At 37.7% G+C, this 13,412-nt stretch overlaps 7 protein-coding genes across 7 annotated transcripts; all 7 read left to right on the forward strand.

Moving 5' to 3' along the window:
* Positions 1-798: 798 nt before the first annotated feature.
* Positions 799-1,530, forward strand: TM35_000043280 (uncharacterized protein; the record flags this gene model as incomplete). Its single annotated transcript, XM_029022522.1, has 1 exon — positions 799-1,530. The coding sequence occupies one exon, from the start codon at positions 799-801 to the stop codon at positions 1,528-1,530; it is 732 nt and encodes a 243-aa protein (XP_028886180.1).
* Positions 1,531-1,794: 264 nt separating this feature from the next.
* On the forward strand, positions 1,795-3,447 carry TM35_000043290 (acyl transferase-like protein; the record flags this gene model as incomplete). The annotated part of the gene is made up of 1 exon (XM_029022523.1): positions 1,795-3,447. One exon carries the CDS (start codon positions 1,795-1,797, stop codon positions 3,445-3,447), a length of 1,653 nt encoding a protein of 550 aa, XP_028886181.1.
* Positions 3,448-3,959: 512 nt separating this feature from the next.
* TM35_000043300 (putative ascorbate-dependent peroxidase) lies at positions 3,960-5,342 on the forward strand (the record flags this gene model as incomplete). Its single annotated transcript, XM_029022524.1, has 1 exon — positions 3,960-5,342. The coding sequence occupies one exon, from the start codon at positions 3,960-3,962 to the stop codon at positions 5,340-5,342; it is 1,383 nt and encodes a 460-aa protein (XP_028886182.1).
* Positions 5,343-5,762: 420 nt separating this feature from the next.
* Positions 5,763-8,078, forward strand: TM35_000043310 (putative DNA-repair protein; the record flags this gene model as incomplete). Its single annotated transcript, XM_029022525.1, has 1 exon — positions 5,763-8,078. One exon carries the CDS (start codon positions 5,763-5,765, stop codon positions 8,076-8,078), a length of 2,316 nt encoding a protein of 771 aa, XP_028886183.1.
* A 546-nt stretch (positions 8,079-8,624) lies between these two features.
* On the forward strand, positions 8,625-9,008 carry TM35_000043320 (uncharacterized protein; the record flags this gene model as incomplete). The annotated part of the gene is made up of 1 exon (XM_029022526.1): positions 8,625-9,008. One exon carries the CDS (start codon positions 8,625-8,627, stop codon positions 9,006-9,008), a length of 384 nt encoding a protein of 127 aa, XP_028886184.1.
* Positions 9,009-9,481: 473 nt separating this feature from the next.
* On the forward strand, positions 9,482-11,326 carry TM35_000043330 (uncharacterized protein; the record flags this gene model as incomplete). Its single annotated transcript, XM_029022527.1, has 1 exon — positions 9,482-11,326. One exon carries the CDS (start codon positions 9,482-9,484, stop codon positions 11,324-11,326), a length of 1,845 nt encoding a protein of 614 aa, XP_028886185.1.
* A 214-nt stretch (positions 11,327-11,540) lies between these two features.
* Positions 11,541-13,295, forward strand: TM35_000043340 (uncharacterized protein; the record flags this gene model as incomplete). The annotated part of the gene is made up of 1 exon (XM_029022528.1): positions 11,541-13,295. The coding sequence occupies one exon, from the start codon at positions 11,541-11,543 to the stop codon at positions 13,293-13,295; it is 1,755 nt and encodes a 584-aa protein (XP_028886186.1).
* Positions 13,296-13,412: the final 117 nt, after the last annotated feature.

Here is a 13,412-nt window from a genome sequence, read left to right on the forward strand (position 1 = left end):
GTGTGCCAGCGCCTCAGCCTGTACAGCCTTCATCTGGTGTAAATGTGTCTGCGGGTATTAAGCAGCCGTCTGTTGTTAGTGGAAGTGTGCCGGTACCCCAACCTGTACAGCCTTCATCTGGTGTAAATGTGTCTGCGGGTATTAAGCAGCCGTCTGTTGTTAGTGGAAGTGTGCCGGTACCCCAATCACTTAAGCCTGCCTCAGAATTATAATATTTGAAGTAGACGCTGGAGAGTAACAGGTTATCGCTTGGATTTCTTGTTTGACTGTAGTTGTTTGATTGTATTGATAAGTGGTCTCTCTATGCAATGGATGATCTTTCATTTGTGATTATGGGAATACGAGGTAAAATCGTGAGGTGTTGGTTATGCATTTAACTTGATAATGATTCGAATAGTAAAAATAGAAGCGTAATAGGTGTGCCTGTGTCGTATGAGAGTCTTGGGTAGTATTGTGCCCTTTTTTCTACCAAAAGTATTGATACAGGTTCGATGTGAAGGGTTCAGGGAGTTGAGCCCTACCTGTGCTTCCCGTAAAAGAAGACAGATAAGTCTCTCTTCCTTTTCTCTATTTTGTTTTGTGTATGGTGTCCCAATGAGTGGAACATCGGATTTCCATTGTTTTGTTTTGTTTTGTTTTGGGTTTTACTGTATTTATTATATCTCTCTCCACGTTAACTGTATTTCAAGGGTATATCTGTACAGAGAATTAGCGCCCTGCGTTTTTTTTTTTTTTTTTTTTTTTTGTTATTTATTCTTTATAGGATGATTGATCTTGAAATTGTTTCTCTGAATAGTTATGACCAGTGAAGTATCGAGAATTCCTAAGGATGATAATGATAATACACAAGGTGATACTACACAAACACCATGTGGAAATTCTCGTGATTCGGTGGTAATAGAAGAAGTTTCCCATATATCAACGTCTTTAGATAAAGAAAAAGGCGAACGTTTTGATTTTAGTCAACAACCTCCTTTTCCATCACAATCGTACACTTCTTCAAATGGTGATTTTCTTCATCTTTTTGGAGCAAATAGCAAAATTGGGGTACCATCGATTCATTGCTACTCTCCATGGACCGTTAAGGATAGTGATGATTGTTCTTTATTAGCCTCTATTGAGGTAGATGATGATGAAAAGGACTTTACTTTAGGAGTTTGTGGAGCTCAAGAACGTGTTATAGGGACATTTATTCAGTATTTCGCAAGTGGGCAAACATTACACCCTATGGGAACACAGGAAGTACGAAAGTTTTGTATTTGCCCTTGGCATCGTCAGGCAGTTCTTCTTGACCTATTAGATAATCGAATAATTTCATGCATTCAACTTCCTTCTGCACAGTTTTGCCGATTAAGGAGTGAAGAAAAAGGGAAACCGATTCAATCGGAGAACGTACAGACTGCACCTACTGGTCCAGATGAATGGCGTGTTGTAATTGAACATAAGGGTCAAGGTTTTATACGTTTTTATGATATGGAGAGACGTAAAGGATGTTGTTACTGTGATGCCCCTTTATCGTATTTTAGTTGAAGTGAGTTTTATTTTATGGGACATTATTTTCTTTGTTTAAATTTTTTTTTTTTTAATTTCTTGGCAGAGTTTATTATTATTATTATTATTATTATTATTATTTATTTATTTTGAACTACTAAGTTTTCCTACTGTATTTCTTTTTTTTTAAATAATACAGTGGTGGTGATTGATTCCACATAAGAAAAAAAAGAAAAGAGAGCAGAGAATTGTGTGTGGTGTGGAGGGAAAATAAAGAGAAAAAAAAATAAATAAATAGGACAAATGAGACGTGCATTGGTTTTCTCAGGTCAGGGTTCTCACCGCCAAGGGATGTCAATGGAATACGTACGAATTCCTGCGGTAGCCTCTCTATGGGAGCGTATAAAGGGACGAATGGAACAGAACTATGGTATTTCACTGCAAGAGGTTATAACAGAAAATCCTCAGAGAATACACGTATATAGTGATGCACTCGATGTGAAGAAAATTCTTCAACAAAGTTGTTTTGAGGAACGAAACTCTGCTGAGTCTATGGAACGAAAAAAGTTGATCTCACACCCACATGGAGTGATGTCTTTAACATACTTGACCCAACCATGTATGTTGGCGGCACAAATGATGGCTTTGGAATATTTAAAAGTGACACGTGGTTACTCTGTAGAATCTGCTGCTGTTATTGCTGGTCATAGTCTTGGAGAATTTTCAGCTCTCTGTGCTATTGGGGTATTTTCACCAGAAGTTGCTGTTGATCTTGTTTATAAACGAGGTGTATTGATGGAGGATGCACTTGAACAGTTTTCTATGAATCGTGAAAACTACGTGATGTATGCTTGTCATCCTGGTAAGGCAAAACTTGATGATGAAGATTTGGATATTGCGGTAGATAAATTTCATGTTTTGGTAGAACTTGTTGCTCAATCTTTATCTACTACTACTTCTTTTGTAGAAGTTGTTAATTACAATATTGATCATGAACAATATGTAGTGGCAGGAGATCGAGTTGGAATGGCAGCTCTTGGAAAATGTTTGGATCCACAATTTCGTGCTAGTATGTGTGGTCCATCTGCCAGTTTAGATCATATTGCCCGTACCGCTGTCTCATCTGTACGGCAAGATAAAGAGGAAGGAGTAACAATGAATCCCAATAAAGGACCATTACCAGATTTTGTAACTTCTTCAGTTCGTAAATATGGTGTGCGATCAACATTTCGTCGCTTTTTACGGGGACCAGATGATGGATATACACCATCACTTGATGAACTAACACATTTAACACTTCAAGATGATGGACGAAGTGGATTAAAGAAAAAATCATGGTTTATTCCTCTCTCTGTAAATGTACCGTTTCACAGTAGTCGACTCCGTAGGGCAATGGATCTTTTTCTTCCCGTTGTTCACAGTGCATTGCCAGAAGAATCTACACTGCGTTCTTTGCTTGGTGTAAGTAAGGATATAAGTAATGAGACTAGTACTTCATCATCATCATCATCATCTTTGTCTTTGGTAAAAGGAGGAAAACCTGTATGGCTAACAAATCTTACAGGTAATGCTTTTCAACCATTTGATACTGTTTTTCAGAAGGACTCATTGGAGATGATGCATTCTATGAATGTTGGTGAAGTTCGTCACCATGGTCGTTATCAAACAGATCTTGTGGAGAAAACGTTTAAGAAAGGTGTAGAAGAAGGTAGCGTGCGTGATATGTGTGCTGCTGTTCTAGCTGCTCAGCTAGCGCATCCAGTGCAGTGGATTGATTTAATGGATGTTGCAGTCATTCATAATGGTATTCGTGAAGTCCATGAAATTGCACCCGTAAGAACAACAGCTGATATGTTTAAGCGAACAGTATTTCATGATGATTCTGCGAAAGGTGCTTCTGGTGCTGCATTAGAAATTGTGACACGCTGTCTTCCCTCAGAGGAGCGTTTTTTGTAACTGGAAAAAATAACAAATAAAAAAAAAAAAACGTCTGATTCTAAAATGGGAAATAAATCCTAGCGTGCGTTTTTTCTTTCTCTGTTTGTTTCTGTTGTTGTTGTTGTTGCTGGTGGTGGTAGTGGTGGTATTTCTAATTGTTTATGGTTCTACACTATTTCTTTGGGTGGATATGAATATTTCTTTCATCTATCCTTTTTTTTTTTTTTGTTTTGTAAATCCTCTATGTATCTCTGTGTCTATAATATTCTTCAGAATATGTGTTTTTGGGCGAGGGTGTCTTGCATAGAGAAAGAGAGAGTAATTTCCGTTGTTTTTTCTCTTTTCCTTTTCGTTTGTTTGTTTTTCTATTCTAGGTGCTGTAGGCAAATCTTTTTGTATAGCTTCCCCCTCATCCCCTCCTCTTCTTTAAACACAGGTACACATATAAGATACATACATACATACATACATACATACATACATACATTTGTGTTATTCCTTCTTCATTCCTCATCCCATTATTGACGTTGATGTTTAGATTACAAGTACGTCGACTTCGCTCTATAGGTCCAATACGTGCAACGGGGATGCGAATGTTGTGGTGGGGTTACAAGGAAGAAGAACTTCACCGTCTTGCACGGCAACGACCTTGGTGGGAGAATGCAGCTATTTTTGCGGGTCTTCTTTGTTTTATTCAGGTAACTAGTTTATGTTACTACTTTGGTAATCGTTGGTATCAAGCTTGGCGTCCATCTGGTAATAACATCTATATCAATAATATGATGGATAAAAAAGTGTTTTCACGTCCTGATTTATCTGTAGCAGCCGTACGCATGGTAATTCATCATGTACTCTCAGGTGCTCAAACACCATTTGGAGCCCCAATGGTTTTTCCCGAGTATATGCGTCCAGAAGCAGAAGAATTAATGGAGTTTATACTTCAACTTCATCGTGAACAACCAATGTTCTCTATACCTGATCTATGGGCAATGTTAACAGCTAAAGCATTAGCACGTTTGGGTGGACCTAATATTTCCGTACGACGTGGTAGACCACAATTACCTCTTGATTTAACAGAGGAACAACTCTTAGTTGAAACTCCTTCTTTGGTTCCTGAATCAACACGAGATGTTTTCGCTATGAAGCGTTTACTAGCAAAACAAGGATTTTCTGTGGAAGAAATTGTAGCTATTATTGGTGGAATTCGAAATATTGGTTTTCATGAAGACTCTGGTTTTCATACAAAAGAAGAAGTAAAACCGCAAATGCGTCGACGTCCTGGTTTAATGGGACCAGAAGAAGATATTTTCCATTTACCTGATTCTTTTCATAAGTGTACCTTAGATCCTTATGTATTTGGTGGTGAATATTTTGATCTTCTTCTTGATTATAATTGGAGAAAGAAAGGATTTTTCCATCGTCGTGGAGATCATTTCCGTTGTGATGAGGGAGATCGTAAACGTGAAATTGTTCTTCTTGACCCTTTTTCAGAACAAGCACTCAATAAAGAACGAAAACGATTACAAGCTCAAGAAAATGCACGAGAGGCAGTGGAGCGGGCAACACAAAAACGTCAAAGTATTAAAACGGATGATGAATTGGAGGATTCAGAAACTGGTCGTGTAGGAGAGGCTCAGTACATTCCTGGTATAAATACAGATAATGATGATGATAATGCAAAGGATGAGAAGATAGATTTGGAAAAAGAATTTGAGGTGCCAGAGTTTAAAAGCCCATGTTCAAGTGTATCTTTGCGGGAAATAGATATGATGCTTCTAGATGATGCCCTTTTAACAGGATGGTTGCACCGTTTTAGCGCGAATGAAATTCGTTTCTACACCGTATTTGGTGATATTATGGAAAAGATTCAATCTCGTGGTTACAACATCAATTCTCTTTACATACCCACATAAAAAAAAAAAGGTTTCTTATTTTTTTTTTCTTTTTGTGGATATTGTTATTCGCAGGGTTTTTTTTTCTTTCTTCGTTTTCGTCTTTTAATTGTCAGTATCGTTTTTTTTTTTTTCTTTTTTTTTTGATTTATGCCTTCAATTGTACTCACTAATACAAGCACCTATGCACTGTTCTACCCATATATTACAAAAACTAAAAAATACATCTACAGTTTTATTCATTACTATTGTGTGATGGTTGGAAATGATAACCAAAAAAAAAAAAAAAAAAAAAAAGAAAAAAAAAAAAAAAAAAAGAAAAAGTTGTGTATTTCTTATCTCATCAATGATTCTCTATTTACTGGTTTGTATATATATATATATTTATTTATTTTTTCTTTTTTTTTCCCCCCTCGCTGTTTTCTGAACAAAAATAGGCCAATGGAGAAGCCACATCATGGAGGAGGAGTGCGTGGTGTAGCTGATGCAGCTGCAGTCAGTATTGATGGATATCTGCGAAATGCGTCAAAGCGGGTTCGTGTGCCGAGTGCCTCAGGTGGAAGAGGGACGCGCCGTAAACTGGCAATGGTGACGGCAGCACATGTGGAACAACCTTCACAAGAAGCAGTTTATGTGGATGCCGTAAAGGTGGATGATGAATGGGATGAAGTGGTGCTCCCAAATGCTCTTATTCCAGTAGTAAAGAAGGATGAAGAAAAGGCAAAGAAAGAAGAAGAATCTGCTCCAGTGAAGACAGATGTTAGTTTACCACCTCCGATGGAGGGTACTATTAAAGCGGAGGCGATACCAGCTGATGATGATAGTAATGATGATGATGATGATCATGCGGCACAATCAATGATGGAAGGTACTAGACCACCATTGGCAGACACACCGTTGCGACGATGGGGACAACGTGATCCGGCATATGAGCGAATGCTCGAACAACAACAATTGCTTGCCGCCCAAAGACGTTCAGAACGTATTAGACATGCTGCAGAAGGAATGTCTGCTCTTATTCTTGCTTTGCAACGGGCTAAAATGATTGTGAAAGAGTCTAAACACCCAAAATTGGTGCGAGCTCTATTGCATTTGCGAATTAATAAAGATAATGTTGAAAAAGTTTACCCTTTGTTAGATGCGGTACGAGAGGCAAAAAAAAATTATGAACTTGCTCTTAATCCTGTAGCGAAAAAACCTACATTATCCCCTTGTTGGGTTACTACATATAAAGATACAGTTAATAATCATACTTCCGCTTCTATTATGTCTATTTTAAATGGTATCAAATCGGTGTTTTTTCTGAATGATTCAGTCAATGCTGACATTTTGTCTAATTGGGCTGCTTCTATTGAACTTGGATATTTTTACAAACTATTATTAAACTTAAGTTTATCTCCGGATTCATCTAATCCTAAAATTACAGTCCCTCATTCATTATATATGTGCATTATATTTATTGCACTTTCCACAGTTTCAGGTTTATCATGTCGATTAGTTATGTCAGTGAGAAAGAATCGTGAGGGACAAGTTACAAGTGTAGCTAACAATAATAGTGGAGAAAATGGTAACAGTAATGAAAAAACAAAAGAAATAATGATGATATTTCTACCACATAAAAAGAGAAGAGAAAATTCTTCTTCTGTTGAAACAGAACCTCGCTCACGGAAATTACCATCTTCGTGTTTTTGGGTAGAGGTTTGGTGTCCACAACGTGAATGTTTTATCTCTGTTAATCCATGTGAAGGTTGTACAACATTATGGGGTTCACCATATACTTTTTCTATTGGAGGGGATGTTATAATGGATGTAACTCCACGTTATTCTGTTAAGTACAGTACTGCATTTTCTCATCGATGGGGTCGTTGTGATCAATTTCGTTTTTTTTGGAAAAATTTAAAATGGGATGATAATCGAGAAGCTTCTGAAGTTGTTCTAGATTCATTCCGTAAGAATATATCGAAAAAAACAGAAGAACAATTAATGAGAGAACGTAAACAACTTCATTCTCTTATGTATGCAGAAGAAATACCAAAAACCCTTACATCACTTCAACGACATCCATTATTTGTTCTTGAAAATGAAATTGCTCGATATGAGGGAATACACCCTAAGGACAATACTACTATAGTTGGTAGTGTAAAGGGTCATACCGTATATAAACGATCTGCAATTGTAAATCTTAGAAGTAGGGATGGTTGGTTACGAGTTGGACGATGTTTAATTAATGAAGAAGAAACACCATATAAAGTAGTCCCACCTCCAGCTTCTCGTCCGTTTTCATCACCCTCTGCTTTCTTCGGTGTTTGGCAAACGAAACCATTTGAACCGTTACCTCTTCGAAGTGATGGAACACTTCCATTACATGGTAGAACACATTGGTATATTGTTTTGGACAAACCAATACCACCGGGTTTAGTACATATTCGAGAGCCGAACATTGCTCGTGTTGCAAGACGTGTAGGAGTTGAGTTTGGACTTGCTGTAATGGGGTTTAGGCGGCGTCGTTTGAGTGAGCGCCGCTTTGCTCCATGGGAAACTCTGATTGATGGTATAGTTGTAAAGGAAACAGATTCTGTTAATATTCTGCATGCTTATAATGATTGGAAGCAATTGACAGAGGAACAAGAAGCTGCAAAACGACGACAACGGTCAAATTGTTGGTGGATGCATTTTGCCCAACGTTTGTTGGCTACACAACGTGTTCGCGAACAGTACTTGGAAGGTGCAATGCATGGTGCTTTTCCAACCCGCTAAGTTTTTTTTTTTTTTTTTTTTTTGATTGATTATCTTGCGGTGGTTTCTCCTCTTTTTCTCTCGCTCATATATATATATATATATATATATATATATATAAATGGTGTCTGTGATTCTATCAGAAAGAAGAGTTGTATGATGTTGTCATTATAGACATATGGGATATTTTTTTTCCATTGAGTATTGTGTGTAAGAGTTTTTTTTTTTTTTAATGCTTTATCATGTTCTCTACTATTAATAGGCCAACTTTTCCTTCTTTTTTTTTTTTCTTGTGTCCAGTGAACCCATTCTCTAGGGCCACTCTGCATCCCAAGCGAATACACATATACACACATAGAATAAGGTGAGCGAAAAAGAAAACCCCAGTATAGAAAATACAAACAACAATCGAAAACAAAAAGAAAATAAGAAAAAAAAAAAAAAAAAAGGAGTTCAACTAGACTGTATCTCTTTCCTCTTAAATAAAGAAGGAAAGAACAGTCAACACAAAGTAAAAAAGGGGAAAAAAGGAAAAGCTCACCTACCATACAAGATACATAATCACTCATGCGGACTGCGCCTCATTTCGGCGGCGGGACCCGACCGCAGACCAGTCGCCTCCCACCCTTCACTGGCGTCTCCCCTCGGGTCTCGGTCCGTGGGGTGGCGGCCCACCGCGGCGAGTACGTCGCCCTCGTGATAAGACCCACCGCCATCAACTCCCAGCGGGGATCATTAGAGGGCTACTGCATCGCTACAGATGAGCCAGTGGAGGTGATGGGATTCCCAAGCGGGTTAGAGTTGGCGCAGGTGAATGAGATTGTGTGCTACGTTAACCCCAGCAACGGTGAGCTGGAGTACTATCAACATGGCACATACAATGACGAGTATGATGTGGAGACGTACCGTAAACTTTTGGAATTGTTTCCAAAGTTCCCAGAACTTTTTTGAAAGGCTTCCTCGCAGAGATTGATACAGGGGTAGGAAAGTAGGAAACAATACTATAGCCTCAAATAATCTATACAGAGTCAGAGAAATACGACGAAGAAAAAAAAAAAAAGTGGAAGAGAGAAGCAACATTATTACTTTCTTAGTGTTTTTCTTTACGTAAGAATATCAGACATTTTTTTTTCTTTTTTTTTTTTGTTTTTGTTTTTTCTCCATTGCCCTGGTTACATTCAAGTGAAGGTGTGATGCAGAGGAATACAAGAAAAGAGTGACCACAGAGGAACTCTTGTGCCAGTGTCTGTTAACTTTTCCTGTGAAAAATCTCTCATTATCCTTCCCTATTTTTCTTTATTTCTTTTTGAATATGATTTGATTTTATTTTAAATGTAAAAGTGATATTATGTTTATCCCAAATTTCTCTCTTTCTTTCTTTCTCTCTTTTTTTTTTTTTATTTTTTGTCTATTTTCTTAAAGTGATGTTGCCTTTGGAGGCATATTCGTTCTTTAGTGATAAAGATCCATATGAACAGACTGAAGCCCTCTGGACATCGATTAATCAGCAACAAAGAGAGTGCAACAGTGTCTCTTCATCGTCACCTAATGTGAAACCCATCCCTTTAGAAGCATTGCAGCATTGGAAACGATATTTCGTGTTTTGCCGCTACACCGTCTCCCGCGTATTTGACTGGCGAGAGGTATTCTCGTATCTTGATGTTTTACCAGAGAGAAGGAAATCATCATCTCTTTTACGACATAATAGGGATTCGGGATCAATACCATCAAAAAAATTAGTTTCATCAGAGGGTCAAAAAAATTGTAATTTTAATGATGTTGCTGTTGAAGGTGTTTACAATGATGGTGTTGGTGAAAAATTTTCACCAAGATCAAGTAGTAGGCGGAATTCGGTTGAGTTAATGAAACAAGCACTCAGCAAAGGTTGTGAGAAACGATTAGGTACTTTCCCATCTTATTTACACCAGCAACGTCTTTTTCGTTGGACAAAGATGTTGGCTCAGTGTATCACTTGGCGCCTTTCTGATGCCTCAAAGAAGGGAACACTGATTCCATTTGAAGAGTTACTGCACTATCGTCTCATATTTGTTGCCAGAGCTAGAGAAGTGATTTGTATGAGGTTTTATTTATCACCTCTGTTAACTCTCATGGAAAATGAGGAAAATAAAAGGTTGACTCTTTCTACTGTACAGTCTCCAGTAAAAGATAAAAAAAGAGCAGAAGAAGGAGGAGGAAAAGAATTTCCTACTCTTTCTATTTCTGAGAATACTGTACTAACATTGACACTTACGATGACGTTTGCATCCCTACGTCTTTCGACTACCCTCCCTTTGTCAAAGTACATTCCTGCATTAACTGCACGTGGTATCGAAGCGTTATGGACAGACATATTACAAAATACTTCCCGCTTTTTGTGTGAGAAAGACTTGGGAGAGAAAGTGCGTGATCAATTGATGGCTTCTTTAAATCACACTAATCAATTTGAACCTTTAACAGCTGCTTTATTACAGGGAGAGAATGGTTTAGATTCTAAGGTGCACTCAGAGACATTAGGACCATTATTCGGGGATTATGCTTATCGAAGAGAAAATGAACATGTAAATCCCCTGATTACTCTACCAAATATAATGGTTTCTCCTCTTAAAACTGCCACAGAAAACCATTTGCTTCTCGTAACACGTGTCTTGGAAACAGTTGGATATGTAATGTTAACCAAAATACGTTGCTTTTGCATTGAGAAATGTTATTATGTTCTCCCTTTTATTGCTGATTTCATGACTATATCAACAGATCTAAAGAGTATGCGTCAAGTGTCAGCGTCTCTTCACACAACCTTGCCTTCGACAGAGGCCTCTGTATCAAAAGAAGAAACAAAAACTGATATAATAGACGAATTACTTAATGGTCTCACAGAAAGTATAGTTGAGCTATACAGAGTTTATGTGAAAAATCACCTACATGGATATGCTGCTGTGGCAGCAAATAATTGTATCAAAATAGGTGAGGGTGGAAAAAAGATAACTATTTCTGAGAGAATATTTGCGTTACTTAAAAATGTTGTAGAACCAAGCCTTGAGGTGGTTCAACAGGTGTTAGTTAAAGTTCTTTCTCCTGAAGGAGGAGAAAAGTTTCTCTATTTTGTAATTCATATGTTGAAGGGAATCCTTAAAAAAGAAATGGATAAAGTAGAGGAAAGCCTGAGGAGTGGTTCTGGCACTCGGGCACAGTGTCGTGATGATCGAACTCATTTAATGAATTACATTGATACTCACCCCGTTGCTTTACATTTTCGTTATCTCTGTATGTGATCTGGATCGTTGTTTCTTTTTTTTTTTTTTTTCTTTTTTTTTTTGTATTTGTTTGGAATTATTTGCATTTATTCTTTTTTTTCTTATTTTGTTCATGCCTTTGATTCATCACTGTATTTTTCATTTCTCTTCTACTCTTAAACTTGTTCTATTTTCTTTATTATTATTTTTTTTTATGTTCTCTTTCTATGCAGGAAGAAAAGAAAAAAAAGAAATGTTGCGGATTTGCCTGCGGCGTTTCTGCTGTATGAAATTATTTAATGCGGGTGGTGCGAATGTTGAAAATATCTCAACTTCAACACCGTGTGAAGGAACTGCCCCGCTTGAGTGGCAAATACAGCCATTTGTTCCAATGACATTTACTGCTCTCACACAGATTAGTCGTAGTGTGGATGTTGATTTAATGGAGAAGGTTGCCGAGGCTGGTGGTCTTCGAACTCTTCTTATTCGTCATCCTGAGTTGTTTAGCGTCTCCAAGGTGGGAAGTGTGTACGTGGCACGTCGACTTCAAAAAGGAAGAAAAGAACATAAAACTTCTTTTAAAAGTGATGCGAAACATAAAAAGAGACAAGATAAAGACATGATTTCCAGTCATCATGTAAAGTCATATCCAGTGGCGAAACGTCCTCCATTGGAGGTATTTTGTTTGTTTCCTACTTTTTTTATTCCAGTTGATGCTTTGATAACGTATGTGCGGGAAATACGTATGGCAGGTTCTGAAGAAAAAAAATCGAATACTAGGTGGATTTCCATGTCGGAGGATTTTGGATCTCCAGAGGAATTTGTTAGAAAAAAAATGAAAGAATATGATGATTTTATTGAAGTTGTATCAATAAATGAAACTAGTTCCAGTAATGTTAGTGATGGTGATAATTCTGGAGATAAGATTGTGCGGCATTGCTTTGTACGTCTTCGGACATCACTTGTAGAGTTTGCAAAGCAGAATGAAGAAGCATTAGAAAAAGAAGAAGATGGTACTTGTGGTGATGCGTTACATATTGATAATGTAATGGAGTTGTATGAAGTACCACAATATGAACAATACCGTGCAGCTCGTTTAATCGATATTGTGGAAGAATTTGTACCCATTTCTCAAGAAATGCAACAAGAGGCATCACTTTTGCTTACTGAGGGTCGTTCTTTGATTCACGTGTTTGTTTCCGCCCCACATCTTTTTGAAATACGAGATAGTCCAGAATTATCTGTACGTTTTCTATTAGATCCAAAGTATAAACCATCCATTACGCATACAAAGGATGAGATTGCACATAAACTGGAAGAAATAAGAGAAGGTGCATTAAAAAACGGATTACGAATGCCAATAGATCGTAGAAAGAGACGTATGCTTTCTAGACAATTACAATTTCTAACTAAACCAACCCCATACTTTGATGAGGCAGTTTTAGCTCACGCCGTAGTGGATGTTTTACCATTGGATGGTCCTGTTTCTGTTGCTCATCTCATGCCAAAACTTCCCAAGGAATGTGTTAATTGCATGCCATCAGCTTTAGGTCGTTTATTTAATCACTTTCCACATTTATTTCGTGTCTTTGATGGAGAAAGAGAAATGTTAGTGCAGCGCGCCGATATTCCTGCACCTGAGCAGCGCAGAATTTCGACTATTCAGTCTGATGAAATACTTCTCGTACTGTATAATGCCTATCCGCGGCGAAGGCATCCGAATAGTGGTACATGTCTACATCGTTGTTTACATAATTTACCCTTACGGGTTCGTTTGCGTATACGTCAATTGGACTTTTTAGAGGATGTTCTTCGCAAGCATCCTGATAAGGTAGAAATGCTTGGTGTTGATGAAGAACTGATGAAAAACTGTTCCCCTAGCGCAAATTTACAGATGTTTCATCTGTTTCGTTTTGTTGGTGATCTGCAGCAAGATCTGGTGAAACGATATGAAGCGTTGTGTGCAAAGCTTGGTGTGGACCCAGATACCACTACACAATTGGTCTGAGAGGGTTAATGAGAAGTATTTGAGAATACATGATCAGATTTCTAGCTCTTTCTTTCTCTTTCTCTCACACACACATGCTTTTCCTTCAAAAAAAAAAAAAAAAAAAAAAAAAAAAAA

Source organism: Trypanosoma theileri (genome assembly GCF_002087225.1).
Source record: "Trypanosoma theileri isolate Edinburgh chromosome Unknown TM35_Tth_4_V1, whole genome shotgun sequence".
NCBI lineage: Eukaryota > Euglenozoa > Kinetoplastea > Trypanosomatida > Trypanosomatidae > Trypanosoma > Trypanosoma theileri.